The sequence below is a fragment of the Somniosus microcephalus genome, chromosome 26, assembly GCF_052327205.1.
Source record: "Somniosus microcephalus isolate GS21.2 chromosome 26, FLI_Smic_1.0, whole genome shotgun sequence".
Classification (NCBI taxonomy): domain Eukaryota; kingdom Metazoa; phylum Chordata; class Chondrichthyes; order Squaliformes; family Somniosidae; genus Somniosus; species Somniosus microcephalus.
Window position 1 is genome coordinate 7,121,417 of NC_141012.1, and position 20,685 is coordinate 7,142,101.

The window sequence follows — 20,685 nt, forward strand, 5'->3', positions numbered from 1 at the left end:
CTAACTGTGAAAACCAAACTCCCACTAGAAATCCTCCTTAACTTCAACGACAAATTGGATTTACATTGTGTTCCTTGTGCAAAGGAACATCTCGGAGGAGATCACGAAACAAACACCGAGCAAAGAAACGGAGGGAGGGAAGTCGATGGCATGTTCAACAGAAGGGTTTTTTAGGAGGCTTTGAAGGTAGTTGGGTTTCCAACCCTCCAGGATTGTCCTGGACTCTCCAGGAATTAAAGATTAATCTTTCAGGACACTGCAAAACCCAGGAGATATATCATAGGCATCAGAAGGAAAATGTATTTCTTTTAATTTTCGTTCAATACTTTTGATTATTAATTATAAAAGTATTGGAGGTGGGTTTGACTAGCAGTCAAGAATCAACCAATCAGGTAACAAAGAGTTTGTTCGCTTCCCAATTGGCCCGGGAAGATGATGCTCCGCGAGAAGTGACATGTTGGGCGACCAGTGGCGGAGGAGTGGGGGCGGGGCAGTTGGAGGAGGGAGGTCATGTGATGAAACCTCCTGGAACACGTCTAACCAGAGTTGGCTTCCCTAGAAGGTAGGGTGGGAGGCAATGATTTTGCACGGGAATTCCAGAGGGCAGGGCACAATCACTGAAAGATCAGCCCTTGGCGGTAGAGCGGACGGCACAGGAAACGAGCAGTAAACCAGAATTGGAGGGAGCCTGAGGGAGTGCACATCTGGAGAACATCACTCAGATTGGGCGAAATCGAGTACAAGGATCTTGAAGTCAATTCCCTAACTACTTCATGTTTTGTTTTTTGTAGGGTTTGGTTTTGCACCACCTTCCCCAGTGGGTAAATGCATTACCCAGCAGCGCCACCACTGACAGGAGTGTGTAATTAGTGTGACAAGTTGACATAGGCAATTCCCATTATAAATGTGGGGAGAGGAATGGATAATGGAAAGTGTGTGCAGACATAGATTTTTATCACAGTGGATGGATATATAAAAGCTTATAAATTACACTGTATGTTATTTTTGTGCCAACACTTAATGTTTTTGCTTGAAGGTTTATTAATTTAATTAAGGCATTAAAATAAATAGTGAACAAAGTAATTTCATACAAACGTGTTAAGCGATCGTGCACTGATATGGCAGTGCAATAGGGACACATTCAGTGATGTCCCAATTCTGGTGGAGGGATTCACTCGCTGGGAGCACAGATAGATTCCTTAAATTTATAGGGCTCGCATTCCCATCTAGTGTACGTCTGTAGTAGAAGAGCAGTATCCCTGAATTCACCTATCGCTACTAGAGCTACTGCACAATGGGCACAAGTCTTGAAAGGAACATAACAGGGTAAGGAACAGATTTTTAAAAATTCATTGACGGGATGTGGGCATCACTGGCAAGGCCAGAATTTAATGCCCATCCCTAATTGCCCTCGAGAAGGTGGTGGTGAGCCGCCTTCTTGAACCGCTGCAGTCCGTGTGGTGAAGGTGCTCCCACAGTGCTGTTAGGGAGGGAGTTCCAGGATTTTGACCCAGCGACGATGAAAGAACGGCCGATATGTTTCCAAGTCAGGATGGTGTGTGACTTGGAGGGGAACTTGGAGGTGGTGGTGTTCCCAAGCGCCTGCTGCCCTTGTCCTTCTAGGCTGTAAAGGTCGTGAGTTTGGGAGGTGCAGCCGATAATAAATGTATTAATTACTCACGAACAAGTGAGGCTTTCTGTTTTGTCAGCTCTGTTGAAACAGCAATGTAGCTGATGTTTACATTAGGTTTGTTATGTGCTTTAGTAACTCTGGGCAGTGCGTCCTGTGGGCCAAACTGAACATTACCATAATTCCAAAATAACAACAGAAAATGCTGGAAAAACTCAGCAGGCCAGGCAACATCCGTGGAGAGAGAAATAGAGTCAACGTTTCAGGTCGAAACCCTTCATCAGGACTGAAAAAACACAGGAAATGAAACAGATTAAAAGGCCAGTTTGGGAGCTGGGAAATGGGGATGAGAGAACAAAAGAGAAGTGAAGAGACATTAAGAGGTATTCAAAACCAGACGAGATGGTGATAGGACTAGTAAAGAGACAAAAGACGGCTCTAGGTTAGGTGTGAAATGCGCTGGCAGAGTGAGAGACAGCTGCCATGTGGGAGAAAGAAAAAAAGGGGGAAGGGCCAAAACAAAGGTGTGGATAAAAAATATATAAAAATGTAACAGGGGCCGAGGTTATGATCTGAAATTGTTGAACTCGATATTGAGTCCGGAAGGCTGTAAAGTGCCTAATTCCACTTGTGCTGTGTCAACATCAGTTTACTCTGCTGCCCATGGCCCATCCTGTAACAAGTCCCGCTCATCGATCACCCCTGTGCTCGCTGGCCTATATTACTGATACTAGCTTTTTAATCCAGATTTAGTTAATTCGCTGAATTTAAATTCCAGAGCTGCCAGGGTGGGATTTGAACTCTGGGTTATTAGCCAAGTAACATAACCACTATGCTACAGCACCCCACTGCACAGCTGGTATGGCGTGTCACTGGATGTATGTCGGACATAGGGCCGTAAGACTATAGCCCCATTCCCCAGCCCATGCTCTCTGTTAGCAAGGCTGCCCCTACAATATAATTAACGCTGGAATTTGAGGTACATTCAGTGGAGGAGACTTCACAGTGGTTGAGCATGAAATCCTTATTGGTGAACAGGGTTATGTTTCTTTATTATATTTACATTGAGATCCGTTACATTCTGTCCATTTTTACGCCTGCAAAAGTTGTATTTCAATGAGGAATCACAGAAAATTCTGGATTCATACGTACACGTAATAAATAGCACAGTTTGACTTATTGGGGTTCATTTTTTTTTGATAATCTGGGGTCAATCAGTTAAGAACTGGTCTGATAACTCTGCCTCCCGTGTGCTAGCTCACACCAAGTCCTGTTCACCCATCTCCCCTGTGCTCGCTGACCTACACTGGTTCCCGGTCCAGCAACGCCTCGATTTTAAAATTCTCATCCTTGTTTTCAAATCCCTCCATGGCCTCCTCGCCCCTCCTTATCTCTGTAATCTCCTCCAGCCCTATAATCCCCCTAGACCTTTGTGCTCCGTCTATTCTGGGTTTTTGTACATCCCCAATATTAATCGTTTCACCATTGGCAGCCATGCCTTCAGCGACCATGGTCCTAAGCGCTGGAATTCCCTCCCTAAACCTCTCCACCTCGCTACCTCTCCTACTTTAAGACGCTCCTTAAAACCTACCTCTTTGACCAAGCTTTTGGTCACCTGCCCTAAAATCTCATTATGGGGCTCGGTGTCAAATTTTGTTTTATAACGCTCCTGTGAAGCGCCTTGGGACGTTTTATTATGTTAAAAGTGCTTTATAAATATAAGTTGTTGTTTGTTGTTAAATACCTCAGTGAACTAGTGCAAAGAGGTCAAAACCAACATGAAAATCAGCTCCATTCAGTGACTATAATCCAATCTTCCTGCTGTTTTATTTTGTTGCCAACACCCTGAGCCAAAGGCAGTCAGGTATCCAACACCTCGGCCTCTGAAAGGGCATCTATCTGACCAACCTTTGGGAGGATGAGCGAGTGGGAGGTGTAGGGGTCTCTGGCTCCTCGTGGGGAGTACCCATCTCCTGCTCAGTGTCACCTCCCGGTGGTTGTGGCTGGGATCGTAGACTCTGCTCACCCTGTGGGGTATCTCGGCGCACGGCACAAGTGTGGGTTGCCAAACCTCCAGGGTTCTCAGGATAAGGAGTCGGCCATTTAGGACTGAGATGAGGAGAAATCTCTTCACTCGGAGGGTGGTGAATCTTTGGAATTCTCTACCCCAGAGGGCTGTGGAGGCTCCGTCGTTGAGTATATTCAAGACAGAGATCAATAGATTTTTGAATATTAAGGGAATCAAGGGATATGGGGACAGTGCGGGAAAGTGGAGATGAGGTCGATGATCAGCCATGATCTTATTGAATGGCAGAGCGGGCTCGAGGGACCGAATGGCCGACTCCTGTTTCTATTTCTTATGATTGCCCCGGAGTCTCCAGGAATTGAATATTAATCTCCTGCGAGCAAAGCCCAGGAGAAAAATCACAGAGGCGTTATTAAACAATTGTGGGTTTAAAAAAAATTATCTTTGAACATTTTCATTTATGAGTTTTAAAAATATTACAGATGGGGGGGGAAAAGGCCGTTTCACTAACAAGTCAAGATTAACCCAGTTGGGTAACAGAGAGTCTAGTCTGTTCCCTTTCCTATTGGCCGAGGGAAGGCAGTGGCGCCTGGAGGATGGACCAATGGCGAGAGTGCGGGGGCGGGGCAGGTCAAGGCGGGAGGTCACCTGACGAACCCTCCGGGAATCCACCCAGCCAAAGTTGGCAACCCTGGGCGTGCGTGTCACTACGATCTGTTTGTGATAAAAGGGCGAAATTCGCTTCGAGTTTTCGAGTGCCTGCTTAAAAGCTTTTTCCTTTCACAACATTTTGACTTCACTGTTTAGAATAATCTTGAAATACAGCCTGTTTGAATCTTTGAAAAGGCACATTTGTTATTTTTCTTTTACTTTAGTATCCATTTCTTTCATTAATTTCTTTCTGTTTGGTTTTCTATCCCCTCTCCCTCCATTGTGTGTCGACCCGTCCTTCCCATTGACTTTCTTATCTCTCTCATTCTATCTTTCTCACTATCTCCCATCTCTTTCATCTTCTCTCTCTCTTTCTCACTGTCTCCCTTCTCTTTCTGTCTTACCTCCCTGTCCTTTTTGTCTGCCTCCAACTCTCTCTCCGTCCTTCTCTCGCTCTCCTCTCCCTCCGCCATGACGTCTGGCAGCAGCCTACCAGCAGGCTGCTGACCTCTACCTTGCAGCTAGAGAGATGGTACCAAGAAATAATGGCTAACTTTGAGGCCTCATCTTCTTCACCTCCAATTTCCTCCTCTCCTCCTCCTCTCCCAGCTAAAGCTCACTCCACACGAAGATCCACTCAGGTAAATCTCATTCCTGTTTCCACTCTTCTGTTTATATCTTTACGGGCCAGATTTTTTTAAGAGAATGAATTATGTTGGGGTGAGTGAAGGGACGAGCCATAGCATTGGGAACAGGAGTAGGCCATTCAGCCCCTCGAGCCTGTTCTGTCATTCTATGAGATCATGGTTTCTCTGTACCTCTACTCTATTTACCCGCCTTTGCTCCATATCCCTTGATGCCCTTACCCAATGAAAATCTATCGATGTCAGTCTTGAAAGCTCCAATTGACCCTGAGCATCCACAGCCTATTGGTGGAAGCGAGTTCCAGATTTCCACCGTCCTTTGTGTGAAAAAAGGAACAATAGGATTTGTGCTTTGAAATTACTGCTTGTGATATATGTGTACGAAGGTTTGCCACATGGTTTGACATTGATCTGTCTGCTGTTTTAACGGCGACATTAATTTGCTTATTTTATGAGTTTCTTTAGGGCAGGAAAAGTTAAGGGGAGATTTAATAGAGGTGCTCAAAATCATGAGGGGTTTTGATAGCGTAAAGAGGGAGAAACTGTTTCCAGTGGCAGGAGGGTCGGTAATCAGAGAACACAGAGATTGGTATAAAAAAATCCAGGAGAGAAATTAGAAATGTTTTTACGCAGCGAGTTGTTGTGATCTGGAATGCGCTGCCTGAAAGGGCGGTGGAAGCAGATTCAATAGTAACTTTCAAAAAGGAATTGGATAAATACTTGAAAAAGAGAAATTTGCAGGGCTCTGGGGAAAGAGCAGGGGAAAGTGGGACTAATTGGAGAGCTCTTTCAAAGAGCCGGCACAGGCACGATGGGCTGAATGGCCTCCTTCTGTGCTGTGTGATTCTACAATTTTAAATGCATTAATGTCTCCTTCAAAATAGACACTGAAATGTCATCTGAATGTGGTAAGTGTTTGAACGCTAGTATTGCAAAACCGTTGTTTTGAAGTTTATCGCTTTGTCTCCGTTCCCGGTGAGCTAGACCAGAGCCGGCACTCCCATGTGCACACAACAGGTGTCCGCCAAACGTTCTTTATTTTTACACGTTTCTGGAACACGATGGCAGCGTTAATCTGTGGGAGTGTGCGCCTGGTCCGTTGCTTTGGCGGCTTTTTTCCGGTCAGCTCCGCCCCCCCCCCCCCGCACTCGGTTAACCGAACGTGTCACTGCTGCCACGCGCTCGCGTTTCCAGTCGTGTAGGGACGACTGCGGGCAAACAGTAGGCGTCTGTTGCCCCGTACGAGCGGGTATGGTGCTGGGAATGAGTTGCGGAGTTGTCGGATTCACCCCCCCTGTCTGAAGGAGGAGGGCATAGACCTCCTGCCAAGCAAACCACGAAGAGACCGCATGGCGGAAAATGCCGGTGCTTACTCACTTTAAAAAGGAAAGGGGGAATAAAATCTTCCTCTCAACAATTCCACCTTCTCCTGAAGGTGCAGACTTGACTTCCGCTGGGAACCATACAGTCCCCAGGCTGGAGATGGGAATAATCGGCCAGGTGTCCTGCTCCTGATGGTTATTCAGTGACTCCTTTTGGAAAATCATTGTGGTTGGATGTCGGATGAGGGCAGGTTCAGGCTCAGCTTTGACGTTCCCCCTCCCTCTATTGTCGAATAGCCTCCCAATTGTCGAGTCTCACAGGTGAAGGGTGGCCACCTGGTTGGGTGAGGGATTAGTGGGTGACTGGTGCCTGTTCAACTGTATTGTAGCGCGAATCACCCCTTCTGGAGAAGCGGGGAGAAAATTGGTGGGGCTGGGGAGCGCGGTTAAAATAATAACCTGATTGTTTATTGGCCTTGTAGTCCTTAGGAGGTTAATGGAACTCATCCTCTTGTTCAGGGAGGCAAAGAAAGTCCTGCAGTTGAACAGTTGACTGTTTCCACCACAGCAGAAACCGTGAAGGTCCATCGGTCTGATTTGCCTTTCTCTGTGTGTTCCTGCCTCAGGTTTACCGATCCAAAATGGAGAGCGACGGATGCGGCACGCTACCTCGGACGAAGATGGGCTCCGCCCCCTCGTCGCCATTCACCGCTTCAACTCTGGGACGAAACCTTACTTCAAAGGTAGGTGGAGTCGGGAAACGGAGGAGGTCTCCCGCAGGCTGCTCGGTTGGTCACACTCGGGTCGCTGGGTCAGAGGGTTGTGTGTCTTGTGTGTTAATCAAGGGTCAGAGCTGAGGGTGTCCAAGATGCCGTCCTTCACGTGAAACGTTAAGCCAAGTCCCATCTGCCTGATGATGTTGGGGTGGATACAGTTCTCCCCGGTGTCCTGGCCAACATTCCTCCCTCAACCAACTTTGCCAAAAACGCATGAACCGGTCATTCATCTCTTTGCTGTGTGCAAAATGGCTGCCACACTCACACACATAACAACAGTGACTGCACTCCAAAGTGACCAGATAATCTGGTGTTGGTGATGTTGGTTGAGGGATAAATATTGGCCAGGACACCGGGGAGAACTCCCCTCTGCTCTTCTTCGAAATAGCGCCATCCAATGTTTTTTTTTTAGGGTGCTCGGTCCCTTTTAAAGGGCTGCCCGGCCCAGTCAAAATTTCACGCATAAATCTGCCATTTGAAAAGCTGGTCCCGCGCTGCGGAGAGCTGCGCAGCTTAGCGGGAACGTTAGTGCCATCCCGTATTTTATCTGAAAGACGGCACCTCCGACAGTGAAGCACTGTCCCAAGTCACTGTCGGAGTGTCGGCCTAGTTTTACGTGCTCGAGTCCCTGGAATGGGACCTGAACCCACAACCTACTGACTCCAGAGGCGAGAGTGCTGCCCACTGAGCCACAGCTGACACGTTACCCCTTTTAAGATTCTCCCCGGCGTGACTTGGGGCTCCGTCCTCGCTTTAAGACACTGCACATGCCGCGGTGACAAGCAGGCTTGTACAGCGAGTGCCAAAGAACAGCACAAACAGTGCAAATACACCTGGGAATGGTAGTGACAGTAACAGCACAGACCCCCCTTCAACATTGAACTTACTCCGACAGAATCGTCGCTACTTGATACCTTCAATGCTTGGCAATGTTTCATGTTTCTCTCCATTATCCACCTCATATTTACTTTCCAGAATTCTGCTCTGGCGCAGAATGGTACTGGCAGTTTGCCACGGAACCTGGCTGCGACGCTGCAAGACATCGAGGTGAAACGCCAACTAGCGTTACAGCAGAAAGGTTAGCGTTGGCCTTTTGATGGACACTTGACCAGATTTGAGAACAAATATATTGACAATCTTCTCATTGGTTCCCTCAATCAGCTCTACCCCTTTCGATTCTTAACTTCAGTTTTTAGCGCGACACGCCCCTTTAAGTTTCAAAAACATCTATTTTCCTCGTCTCTCGTTGAAAGAAACACTCACCTGTATTTCTTCTTTTGCTTTCTTCCTTTCCGTTTCTGTTCTTTTTGAACGGCCCTTGGCTCCTAACTTCTGACTCTACCTCTCCTCTCCGACGCTGCGCAGAATCAGTAGGGCTATCCAAAACAGATCGCAAGAGAGGTAGGAATTCTGATTTGAATTAGAAGAAAGATGGGCCTTGTTTTACAATCCAGGCTGGCGTCTGTGTCTACTGGGATTTTTGGGTATGTTCTGTGACGCTGTAGCCGTCCCGTGGAGTCTCGTGGGACCCGACTTTCAGTCAGTGTCGGTCCGATAATGTCACGGGTTTTTCAGCATTTAGCATCAGGAGCCAGAATCACTGAATTTACACTTTTACCTCTTAATCCCGGTTTTAAAATTCTCATCCTTGTTTTCAAATCTCTCCGTGGCTTCACCCCTCCCTATCTCTGTAACCTCCTCCAGCCCCACAACCCTCCGAGATCTCGGCGCTCCTCCAATTCTGGCCTCTTGAGCATCCCCGGTTTTAATTGCTCCACCATTGGTGGCCGTGTCTTCTGTTGCCTGGGCCCTAAGCTCTGAAATTTCCTCCCTAAACCTCTCCGCCTCGCTACCTCTCTCTCCTCCTTTAAGATGCTCCTTAAAACCTACCTCTTTGACCAAGCTTTTGGTCACCTGTCCTAGTATCTCCTTATGTGGCTCGGTGTCAAATTTTGTTTGATAATCACTCCTGTGAAGCGCCTTGGGACGGTTTACTACATTAAAGGTGCTATATAAATGCAAGTTGTTGCTGTTCTGTAAGAATCTGCTGTGATAACGGAGATTTATCAGCTTAGAAAGAGGAATAGGCCATTCAGCCCCTCGAGCCTGTTCCGCCATTCAGTTAGATCATGTATCTGAACTCTATATACTGCCTTGGTTCCAACCTGTGTATGTAAATTTTTTTCCACAGGTCACCAGGTGATTGAAGAACAAAGGCGCCGATTGGCCGAGCTGAAGCAGAAGGCGGCGGTGGAGGCCCAGTCACAGTGGGAGGCCTTGCACAGCCAGCAGCCGCCAATCTTTGTCCACCAGAGCCAGCCGTACACCCTGCCCGGTCACCACCAGCCACAGCTCATCCACCACAGCATCCTCCATCACCACCCTCAGCCTCTCTCCGCTCAGCACGGCGCTGACATGGACCACGCCTTCGACACCCTCAGCCTGGAGAGTTCGGACAGCATGGAGACCAGCATCTCCACAGGCAACTCCGCCTGTTCACCTGACAACATGTCCAGGTAAGAGACAGAAACTGCTCGCGAACACCTGGTCGGCCATTTTGTCCGGGACATGATTAAAGGAGTCGATCGGGTCGATCGAGAGAAACTATGTCCTCTGGTGGGGGGAGTCCAGAACAAGGGGGCACAACCTTAAAATTAGAGCCAGGCCGTTCAGGGGTGACGTCAGGAAGCACTTCTTCACACAAAGGGGAGTGGAAATCTGGAACGCTCTCCCCCAAAAAGCTGTTGCGGCTGGGGGTCAATAAATGTAAATATTTGTAATTTTTATTGTAGCTTTTCTTCATTCTTTCCATCCTTCCTGATATCAGTCAGATAGACACCAAGGGAGAGCGAGGGTGAGGAAACAGTTGCGTGCCTTTGGCGCAGGAGAGGCCGGCCTTTTTGTCAGAGAATCATACAGCACAGAAGGCCGCCATTCGGCTCTTTGAAAGAACTCTAATCAGTCTCACTCCCCCGCTCTTTCCCCTTTGTTGTGTATGTACCTTTAAGGGAAGAACTGGTTTTAGACTGCAGTACCGGCGGTGACCACCCCTGTATAAAAGGCCCTAGCAGGCTTCTGTATTTCAGTCTGACGTTGCCCTCCTGTTCAGTAAAGTACCTGTTAAACTGTTCTCCCGAAGTCCGTGTATTATTGAGGTGCGGACTTTACAGTGGCGACGAGTAAGTTCGAACTCACCTGCAGTGTGGCATCATCTCACGGGGATCTCGCCCTGAGAGGAGGTTTCTTGGAGGTCGTAGTCTGAGCAACGGGCGTCGACCGCGGGCAACCGCCCAAAGAATTCATCGGTGTTCAGAGAATTGCGGGAGAGACTGTGGAGAGCTGTGCTTGGCTCCCCAGTTAAGGTGTTCCAGCAAATCGTGCTGGTAGCAGGTAGTGCGCTGACCCTTCCGGACTGCGGCGGGCTCAAGCTCGATCGAGCGGCTCTACAAAACGGGCCGCGCAGCGTCGCCGGGAAAAGAAAACAAGAGAGAGAGAGGGTGGAGCGCACAGGGCGCGGTCGGTGCTCAAGAACCGGGCAGCGGAGAGAAAATAAACGGGGGGGGGGAAGGAAAGCGAGACGCGCCGAAGCCGCGGGTCGCCGCCATTACCCCGTAGAACGCTAGGAGCAGCGCGGCAGCAAGGGGAAGAAGGAAAAGCGCGGGAGGCACTATTTTATCCCGTTGGGGAAGAAGGAAAAGCGCGGGAAGCGCCATTTTATTCCATCGGGGAAGAAGAAAAAGCGCGGGAGGCGCCATTTTAAATCACCCAAGATGCCGAAAAGTGGCAGTATCACTGCTTTTGACAACGAGGTAGAAGACTGGACCACGTATGTGGAAAGAATTGAAGTGTACTGCAAGGCAAATGAGGTGGCCGATGGAAAGAGGGCGTCGGTATTATTGAATTTGATGGGCGCGAGTACGTACGGCCTATTGCAGAATTTAATTACCCCAGCTAAACCAATGGAGAAAAGTTTTGAGGAGATTGCTAATATCTTACAGGAACACTTAACCCTACACCGCTGCTGATAGCAGAAAGATTCAAGCTCCATAAAAGAAACCAGCACAAAGATGAGAGCAATGCTGACTATCTTACAGAACTACGCAAGTTATCGAAGCACTGCCAGTTCGGAGCAGGACTGGCAGACACCTTACGGGATAAGTTTGTCTGCGGGCTCCAGAGTGAAGGAACCCAGAAACGACTACTTTCGGAAAAGGACCTGACGCTAGAACAGGCTTTCAGCGTGGCAGTATCCTACGAAGCAGCAGCACGGGGAGCTGCTGAAATACAACAGAAACCACAAGAATACAGCGCTAACGAAATGGCGTATGGAGCAGAAAAGTGCTATCGCTGCGGCAGAATAACCCATGAGCAGAAGGACTGCTGGTTTAAGGACAAAGTATGCAGGCAATGCGGAAAAATGGGACATATAGCAAGAGTCTGCAGGTCGGGAAAGAAAACCAACACGACAAGAACTACCAAGGAACAGTACAGGAAAGTAAAGAAACTGCAGACAGTAGTTCGGAAGATCAGGAGAGTGATAAGGACTCCGGGAGCAGGAGACTAAGTTGTCTAAAGTTACACAACGTGATCGCAAAGGAAGATCACCGAACCATTTGGGTCACCCACATGATAGCAGGGTCCCCAGTAAAGATGGAATTGGACACAGGATCAGCCCTAACTGTCATGAATCGATGAGACTATGAGCGGCTATTCTCACACATACCCTTAAAGGACACGTCCATTGTATTGAAGACATACACGGGGCAAAAGGTCTACCCCAGAGGAAAAATAAGGGTGCCAGTTAAATATAACGGCAAGGAAACACAGAAACTATATATGTATATACTACGAGATGGAGGACCACCATTATTGGGACGTGAATGGATCCGAAAAATACAATTGGATTGGCATTCCATTCTGGCGCTAACTGTGACTGACAAAAAGGATGATGACGTCGCACCTGGACGTCTGTCACAAATTCTATCTGACGCAGAAGAGGTGTTCCAACAAGGACTTGGGACTCTAAAAGGAGTAAAGGCAACCATAAAGATTGAGGATAACGCAAACCCCAAATTTTTCAAGGCCAGACCGGTGCCATACGCGATCCGCCCAGCCATTGAAGCTGAACTGGAGAGTCTGGAGCGTTCGGGTGTGCTGTCCAAGGTGGACTGGAGCGAGTGGGCCACACCCATCATTCCTGTAATGAAGAAAGCATTGAGCAGCACGCCTGGGGAGCCAAGGAAGGTTCGCATCTGTGGGGACTTCAGGGTGACTGTGAACCCAGTCCTGCACACAGTACAGTATCCACTTCCGTGGATAGAAGATATTTTTGCCTCACTATCTGGAGGGAAACGTTTTACAAAGATTGATCTGGCCCAAGCGTATCTACAAATGGAGGTGGAAGAAGCATCTAGAAAATACCTCACGATAAACACTCACAAAGGCCTTTACCAGTACAATCGACTGGTATTCGGGGTAGCATCGGCCCCGGCTATTGGCAGAGGGCAATGGAACAAGTCCTGCAAGGGATCCCGGGGACCCAGTGTTATTTGGACGACATCCTGGTTACGGGCGAAAATGACAACGAACACCTTGCCAACCTGGAGCAGGTGCTCACAAGATTACAGGAATATGGGCTACGAGCCAACCGCCCCAAATGCGAGTTCTTCAGGAGACAAATCTCGTATTGTGGCCACATGATTGATGAGGAAGGGTTGCATAAGTCGCCGGACAAGATTGAGGTTGTAGTCAAGGCTCCAGCACCGGAAAATGTGTCGCAACTGAGGTCGTTCCTCGGGTTGGTGAACTACTACCATAAGTTCTTGCCAAATTTATCTACAATTCTGCACCCACTGAACGCCCTGCTGCAAACTGGAGTGACATGGAAATGGAGTGATGAGTGTAAGTGTGCCTTTCGGGAATGTAAATGCCTAATCACTTCAAAAGAAGGATAGCAAAATACTGCGGATGTTGGAAATCCGAAATAACAACAGAAAATGCTGGAAAAACTCAGCAGGTCAGGCAACATCCGTGGACAGAAATTTGAGTTGACGTTTCGATTGGCCCACTACAACCCAACACTACCGATTCGGTTGGCATGTGATGCGTCACCCTACGGCATTGGAGCGGTACTATCACACAAATTCCGTGACGGTTCAGAGAGGCCAATAGCCTTTGCGTCGCGCTCGCTAACCTCAGCTGAGCGTAACTACGCCCAGATTGACAGGGAGGCCCTCAGCCTGGTGTGGGGGGTGAAGAAGTTCAATCACTATCTGCACGGGCAGAAATTCACCCTACTGACTGATCATCAGCCCCTGGTCTCCATTTTTAACCCAAAGAAGGGCGTTCCGGTGATGACGGCGCAACGGCTGCAAAGATGGTCACTTTTTCTAGGGGCACATCAGTACGACATAGAGTACAAGGCTACGAAACAGCATGGAAACGCTGATGGGCTGTCGTGCCTACCATTGCCTACGGTAGAAGAAACACCTGCAGTGGACCCTGTTGAGATATTCCATGCGACCATAGTCGAATGTTTGCCTGTTACAAACTCGAGTATAGAGAAGGAAACCCGAAATGACCCGACACACTCTCGGGTCTACGATTTGACGGTGAAGGGATGGCCAGCATATGGCGACTCACTGTTGCCAGCATTCTCGCCAAGGAGAGAACAGCTGTCAGTGTGCCAGGGAACCTTGATGTGTGGATCCCGAGTGGTAATTCCACCCAAGTTGAGAGATAGAGTGCTCAATGAGCTTCATGAGGGTCATCTGGGAGGGGTAAAAATGAAGAGCCTAGCCAGGGCGTTTGTGTGGTGGCCGGGAATCGATAAAGAAATCGAGGATATGACCAAGAGATGCACAGGATGCCAGAAGGTCCAAAACGCTCCACCACAGGCCCCGCTACATCCATGGGAGTGGCCCTCATCTCCATGGCAACGGGTACACATTGATTTTGCTGGTCCATTTATGGACTCAATGTTTCTAATCGCTGTGGACGCCCATTCGAAATGGCCAGAGGTCATTAAAATGTCCTCCACCACCACGGAGAAAACTATTGCAGTCCTAAGGACCATCTTCGCCAGGAATGGGTTGCCAGAACAGATTTGCTCCGACAATGGGCCACAGTTTGTGTCTGAGGATTTCCGGAGGTTCCTGAAAAATAATGGGGTGAAACATTACACATCTGCCCCATATCCTCCAGCCACAAATGGATTGGCTGAGAGGTTTGTTCAGACCTTTAAAAAGGCCATAAAGGCAATGTATAATGACGACATACCACTACAACACAAGGTGGATAGTTTCTTGTTTGCTTACCGGAATGCGACACATGCAGTAACCAACCAAGCTCCAGCCGTACTGTTCTTCAACCGAAGGCTAAGATGTCGCCTGGATTTGCTCAAACCAAACATAAGACGAGATGTTGAGGATAAGCAATTCCAGCACATAACTGAGAAGCCAACCCGGAGCTTCAAGGTAGGGCAACCAGTCTTGGCCCGCGACTACCGAACAGAAAAATGGCAGCCAGGAACGATATGCACACAGCAGGGACCACTAATGTACACAGTGGACGTTGGAGAGAGCATTGTGAGGCACCATGCTGACCAGATTCTAGAGTCACAGGAACAAGCCAAACCCGTGCCACGAGAAGGTGCACCTGGTAATCAACCTGAAGTACAGATTGCGTCTACCTCAGAAGCAGTGGTATTGGAAGCTGACGAACCAACCAGTGACCATGAACCAGAATCAGCTTCACCGCAAGAACAGGATACTCGAGAAAGGCGCTATCCAGTCAGGATCAGGAAGCCTCCTCAAAGACTGAACTTATAAATGATTATTTCAGTTGATGTATATAATATCCAGAAAGTTGTAATTAGTTATTATTTAGTTGTTAAATGAATGTTATGTACTGTTTATCTAAAAGGGGAGGAATTGTTGTGTATGTACCTTTAAGGGAAGAACTGGTTTTAGACTGCAGTACCGGCGGTGACCACCCCTGTATAAAAGGCCCTAGCAGGCTTCTGTATTTCAGTCTGACGTTGCCCTCCTGTTCAGTAAAGTACCTGTTAAACTGTTCTCCCGAAGTCCGTGTATTATTGAGGCGCGGACTTTACACTCTTAGCCCTGCAAAATGTCTCCTTTCGCGGCTTGGGCCACGATGCATTGTCAGACCAGTTTACAGCAGAGGAACTATTGAACTGTCTGAATCGTGGCTTTAGGAGCTGTTAGATCCAGAATTATGGATGTTGGACAGAATGATGAATGTTCTCTCCTGGATGTCTTTATCATGCTCTCTTTGTGCGCGCTTGCTAACTGGGCAGGTGACACAACATAGGCGTTACACTAGGGATTCATTTCACTAAACTGGACAGCCTGTCAATGGGAACACCGGGAGCCCAATCCTTGGCGACTAATTGGAATGTCAGCTGTCAGTTGAGAGCTTGGGTTCCAGCCGAGTGTTTGTTGGTGCCGTGTAACTCAGGTGTGTTTCCCTGTCATCTTCTGTCCACGTACAACACAAGGAAACAATTCACCAATACATACTGTTCAGCGTGTGTATCCCTCTGTACATGTACAGTGCACACCAAATTGGAACAATTCACAAGGGCCATACAATATCAGACACTAAGACACACACGAGCCGTACAGTACCAGACACTGAAACACACACGGGCCATACAGTACCAGACACTGAGACACACACGGGCCATACTGTACCAGACACTGAGACACACACGGGCCTACTGTACCAGACACTGAGACACACACGGACCATACAATATCAGACACTGAGACACACATGTGCCGTACTGTACCAGACACTGAGACACACACGGACCATACAATATCAGACACTAAGACACACACGAGCCGTACTGTACCAGACACTGAGACACACACGGGCCGTACCGTACCAGACACTGAGACACACACGGGTCGTACTGTACCAGACACTGAGACACACACGGGCCATACTGTGCCAGACACCGAGACACACACGGGCCGTACAGTATCAGACACTGAGACACACACGAGCCGTACTGTACCAGACACTGAGACACACACAGGCCGTACTGTACCAGACACTGAGACACACACGGGCTGTACAGTATCAGACACTGAGACACACACGGGCCGTACAGTATCAGACACTGAGACACACACGGGCCGTACAGTACCAGGCACTGAGACACACACGGGCCGTACAGTACCAGACACTGAGACACACACGGGCCGTACAGTATCAGACACTGAGACACACACGGGCCGTACAGTATCAGACACTGAGACACACACGGGCCGTACAGTATCAGACACTGAGACACACACGGGCCGTACAGTACCAGGCACTGAGACACACACGGGCCGTACAGTACCAGACACTGAGACACACACGGGCCGTACAGTATCAGACACTGAGACACACACGGGCCGTACAGTACCAGGCACTGAGACACACACGGGCCGTACAGTATCAGACACTGAGACACACACGGGCCGTACAGTACCAGACACTGAGACACAGAATTTGAATTCAGTTTGAAAATTCTGGAAAGTGAGAAGTTGGTAACAGTAAAAGTGACCATGAAGCTGTCGGATTGTTGTAAAAACCCAACTGGTTCACTGCTGTCCTTTAGGGAAGGAAACCTGCCGTCCTCACCCGGTCTGGGCCTTTATGTGACTCCAGTCCCCACACCAACATGGTTGACCCTTAACCGCCCTCTGAGGTAGCCGGGCGAGACATTCAGTTTGTATCAAACCCGCTACCAGCGGTTGAAGAAGACGGCGGCCCACCACCACCTTCTCAGGGCAACCAGGGATGGACAATAAATGCCGGCCTTGCCAGCGACCCCCCCCCACATCCCAAATATGAATATTAATAATTTAAAAATCCCCAAAAAATGCTTGCCAAAAATGTATTCATGAGGACGATGCCCCTTTAAGATGCTGGAAATCCACATGTACAAAGAGTTTCATTGTACCGGTTAATGCCTCGGCCTCAGGCTGCTTTTAACCTCTTACTGTGTCATAAACTCCCGAAAACACTTCCGGTCGGGTCTCATTTACTCCTGATCCGTAAAGTGGCGCGATGATAGAGTAGAGCTGTACAGATGTTTGAGTGAGTGGGGAAGGGGGGTGGGGCAGGGCCTGGTAGTCCTTAACTCTCTCTCTCTCTCTCTCTTTCCTCCCCTTCCCCCCCGATTCCTTTGCCAGTGAGTGGGCGGGTGAACAGTAAGCACTTTATTTAGTGTGTTGCACAGCCTCGTTCATTGGACAGGCAGGGTGGGACCAGGAGCTTCCCACTGCCTGCCATTGCACAACAGATCCCAACAGTCAATCCACCGGCACCCAGCACACTGTCAATGAACAGCGACTGTCTCCCTCTCTCTCAGTGTTGTGTGCGACTCCATTGCTCAATGGGACACTGACCCCTACAGCTACAGTGCAGGAAGGTCCCAGAACTTGCATTTATATAGCGCCTTTCCCGACCTCAGGACAAACCAAAGTGCTTTACAGCCAATGAAGTACTTTTGAAATGTAGTCACTGTTGTAATGTAGGAAACGCAGCAGCCAATTTGCGCACAGCAAGCTCCCACAAACAGCAACGTGATAATGACCAGATAATCTGTTTTTATTGATGTTGGTTGAGGGATAAATATTGGCCCCGGGACACCGGGGAGAACTCCCCTGCTCTTCTTTGAAAAATGCTATGGGATTTGGGAGAGCAGACAGGGCCTCGGTTTACCCTACAGAATCATTTAATCACCTTAAACACTTCAATTAGAACGAACACTAGCTTTTGTGAGGAGCTCACCCTTAAAGACAGGGCCTCTTTTAAGCTGTGTCGGTCGCACAGTTCAGTGGAGACAGCTGCTTGCACATGGGGAGCGATGCTTGACTCACAAGGCAAGCTGCCGGGCTGCAGTCAGTGATTCTAGCGATAATAGAGGCTCGTATCTCGAGCAGATCTGTGTCTGCGAGCGCCGCCCTGTGTGCATGCACATTCTCCCAGCACGAATCAAGAAATGTCGCCAGAGGGCAAGTCTTTTGCTTTCTTCTTGTGTGCCGCAGACCTGAATAAATGTTGATACCTAACGTCGCTGGGAGTTTGTAGCTCTGAGCCAAACAACATTAAAGAGCTGCAGCCACTCCTCATTACTGCGAAAACCACATCAGTCCAGTGCAAAAATACCACCACCCCTCCTCTGCCCCCCTCCCAAGGGGGCCAGGCAAAGGCAGGCCGAAACACGCACTCACCTTCTGGTACATTAACCCCGAACAGGTCCAACCTGCTTCAACTGAAGTCCTGCTCCCTTTCACTGACAAGCCATGTTGACTCTGCTGCCTGCCCCGTGTCCTGACTCGCACCAAGTCCCGTTCACCCATCACCCCCTGTGCTCGCTGACCAACATTGGCTCCCGGTCCGGCAACGCCGCAATTTTAAAATTCTCATCCTCATTTTCAAATGGCCTCCTCGCCCCCCCTCCCTATCTCTGTAACCTCCTCCAGCCCCACAACCCCCCGAGATCTCTGCGCTCCTCCAATTGTGGCCTCTTGCGCATCCCCGATTTTAATCGCTCCACCATTGGTGGCCGTGCCTTCAGCTGCCTGGGCCCTAAGCTCTGGAATTCCCTCCCTAAACCTCGCCACATCCCTCTCCTTCTTTAAGTTGCTCCTTAAAACCGACCTCTTTGACCAATGAGTGATATTCAGACGCTTACGTTCCTGCTGCAGCACTTGTGGTGCCCCCTGGTTACTCGTTGAGTAGATGTATCCCATCCTGCCCTACTGTGGTACCAAGTATATATGCACATAAGGCAGATGCCAAGGTTCATCCTAGTGAGTGAAGTTTGGTGATCTCAGCTTGCGGGAGCCGGGGGTGGTGGGAGGGTGGGCAATACGAAGAGTAACGTAAGAAAACTACTAGGCACTTGGTCTAAGCATTAAACAAAGCTTTAATCAACTGTTTTACAACATGGAGGTCTAGTTGTGTCCTTCACTAGTTCCTGTTAAGAATGTCCTGCGCAAGCTGGGCCCGGGCCCGAGTATTTATACTCTCCCTGGATAGTGCCACCCGCAGGCCGCTCTGTATTATTTCATAAGTCTTTCTTTCATGAATGACTGATCCATGTCATTGAGCATCTCCATTATCTGATTTTTTCCCCCCCTCTCCTCTCTATCTCGAGGGTACTGAGGCCAATTGCAGGACCTCAATGAGCATCCAGGCTGAGCTGAGCCAATACAGCACAAACTAGGAACCTTCCTTTGTGGATGATGCATGTCCCCAGTGACGTGCATTTCTATAGCGCCTTTCACAATCTCAGGACATCCCAAAGCACTTTACAGCCAATGGAGTACTTGAGAAGTGCGGCAACTGTTGTAATGTAGGAAACGCGGCAGCCAATTTGCGCACAGCAAGCTCCCACAAACAGCAATGCGTTAAAGAACGAGATCATCTGTTTTAGTGATGCTAATTGAGGGATAAATAATGGCCCCAGGACACCAGGGATAAGGCCCCCTGCTCTTTTTCGACATAGTACCGTGGGATCTTTTACATCCACCGGAGATGGCAGACAGGGCCTCAGTTTAATGTCTCATCCGAAAGGCGGCACCTTTGACAGTGCGGCACTCCCTCAGTACTGCCCCTCCGACAGTGCGGCGCTCCCTCAGTACTGCCCCTCCGACAGTACGGCCCTCCCTCAGTACTGCCCCTCTTGACAGTGCGGCCCTCCCTCAGCACTGCCCCTCCGACAGTGCAGCACTCCCTCAGTACTGCCCCTCTTGACAGTGCGGCGCTCCCTCAGTACTGCCCCTCCGACAGTGCGGCGCTCCCTCAGCACTGCCCCTCCGACAGTGCAGCGCTCCCTCAGTACTGCCCCTCCGACAGTGCAGCGCTCCCTCAGTACTGCCCCTCCGACAGTGCGGCGCTCCCTCAGTACTGCCCCTCCGACAGTGCGGCGCTCCCTCAGTACTGCCCCTCCGACAGTGCGGCACTCCCTCAGTACTGTACTAGAGTGTCAGCGTAGATTTTGTGCTTGAGCCTCTGGATTGGGACTTGAACCCACGACCTTCTGACTCAGGTGAGCTAAATACTGGTCTTTTTTGGGTGTAGTTAATCACCTGTAGACGGGCTGTCCTGCTGCACGGTTGAGGCTACAATTTTGTACGTGGATTGGGCGAGAGAAGCCTGCAGCAGGAGAGGCCTCATCACATCCTGATCCGAATCCTGATCCTGTTTCCGAGTTGGGCACTCCAGTTTTTTGAGCGGGTTGTACAGAAAATTCTTAAACATAAAACAGATGTCATTGTCTGTGTCTTTTAAAAACAGTAGTGCATTTTTCCAAAACACTTCAGTGTCTAATGATGTGGGATCATTAGTTGTAAGAAGAAAGAACTTGCATTTCTATGGCGCCTTACACAACCTCAGGACATCCCAAAGCGCTTCACAGCCAATGGAGTACTTGTGAAGTGGAGTCACTGTTGTAATGTAGGGGATTAAAGTACTTCACTGGTTGTAAAGCGCTTTGGGACATCCTGAGGTCATGAAAGGTGCTGTATAAATACAAGTTCATTTTATTTTATATTAGGAACTTTGCACAAATCAGTTAAAACACTTTGGGCTAAAAATTGAGGTG

The 20,685-nt window shown here is 49.0% G+C and overlaps 1 protein-coding gene across 22 annotated transcripts in view; it reads left to right on the top strand.

The window, feature by feature from the left end:
- Nucleotides 1-20,685, top strand: part of phldb1b (pleckstrin homology-like domain, family B, member 1b) — a 326,558-nt gene that overhangs the window by 275,259 nt on the left and 30,614 nt on the right. For 11 of the 22 annotated variants that reach the window (XM_085967718.1, XM_085967708.1, XM_085967715.1 and 8 more), the window contains 5 exons: nucleotides 4,793-4,948; nucleotides 6,900-7,016; nucleotides 8,025-8,127; nucleotides 8,415-8,450; nucleotides 9,241-9,565. In XM_085967718.1, coding sequence (XP_085823844.1) covers nucleotides 4,793-4,948; nucleotides 6,900-7,016; nucleotides 8,025-8,127; nucleotides 8,415-8,450; nucleotides 9,241-9,565 — 737 coding nt within the window. The remainder of the gene's footprint in view (nucleotides 1-4,792; nucleotides 4,949-6,899; nucleotides 7,017-8,024; nucleotides 8,128-8,414; nucleotides 8,451-9,240; nucleotides 9,566-20,685) is intronic. The other 11 variants (XM_085967719.1, XM_085967724.1, XM_085967728.1 and 8 more) reach the window with 4 other exon arrangements.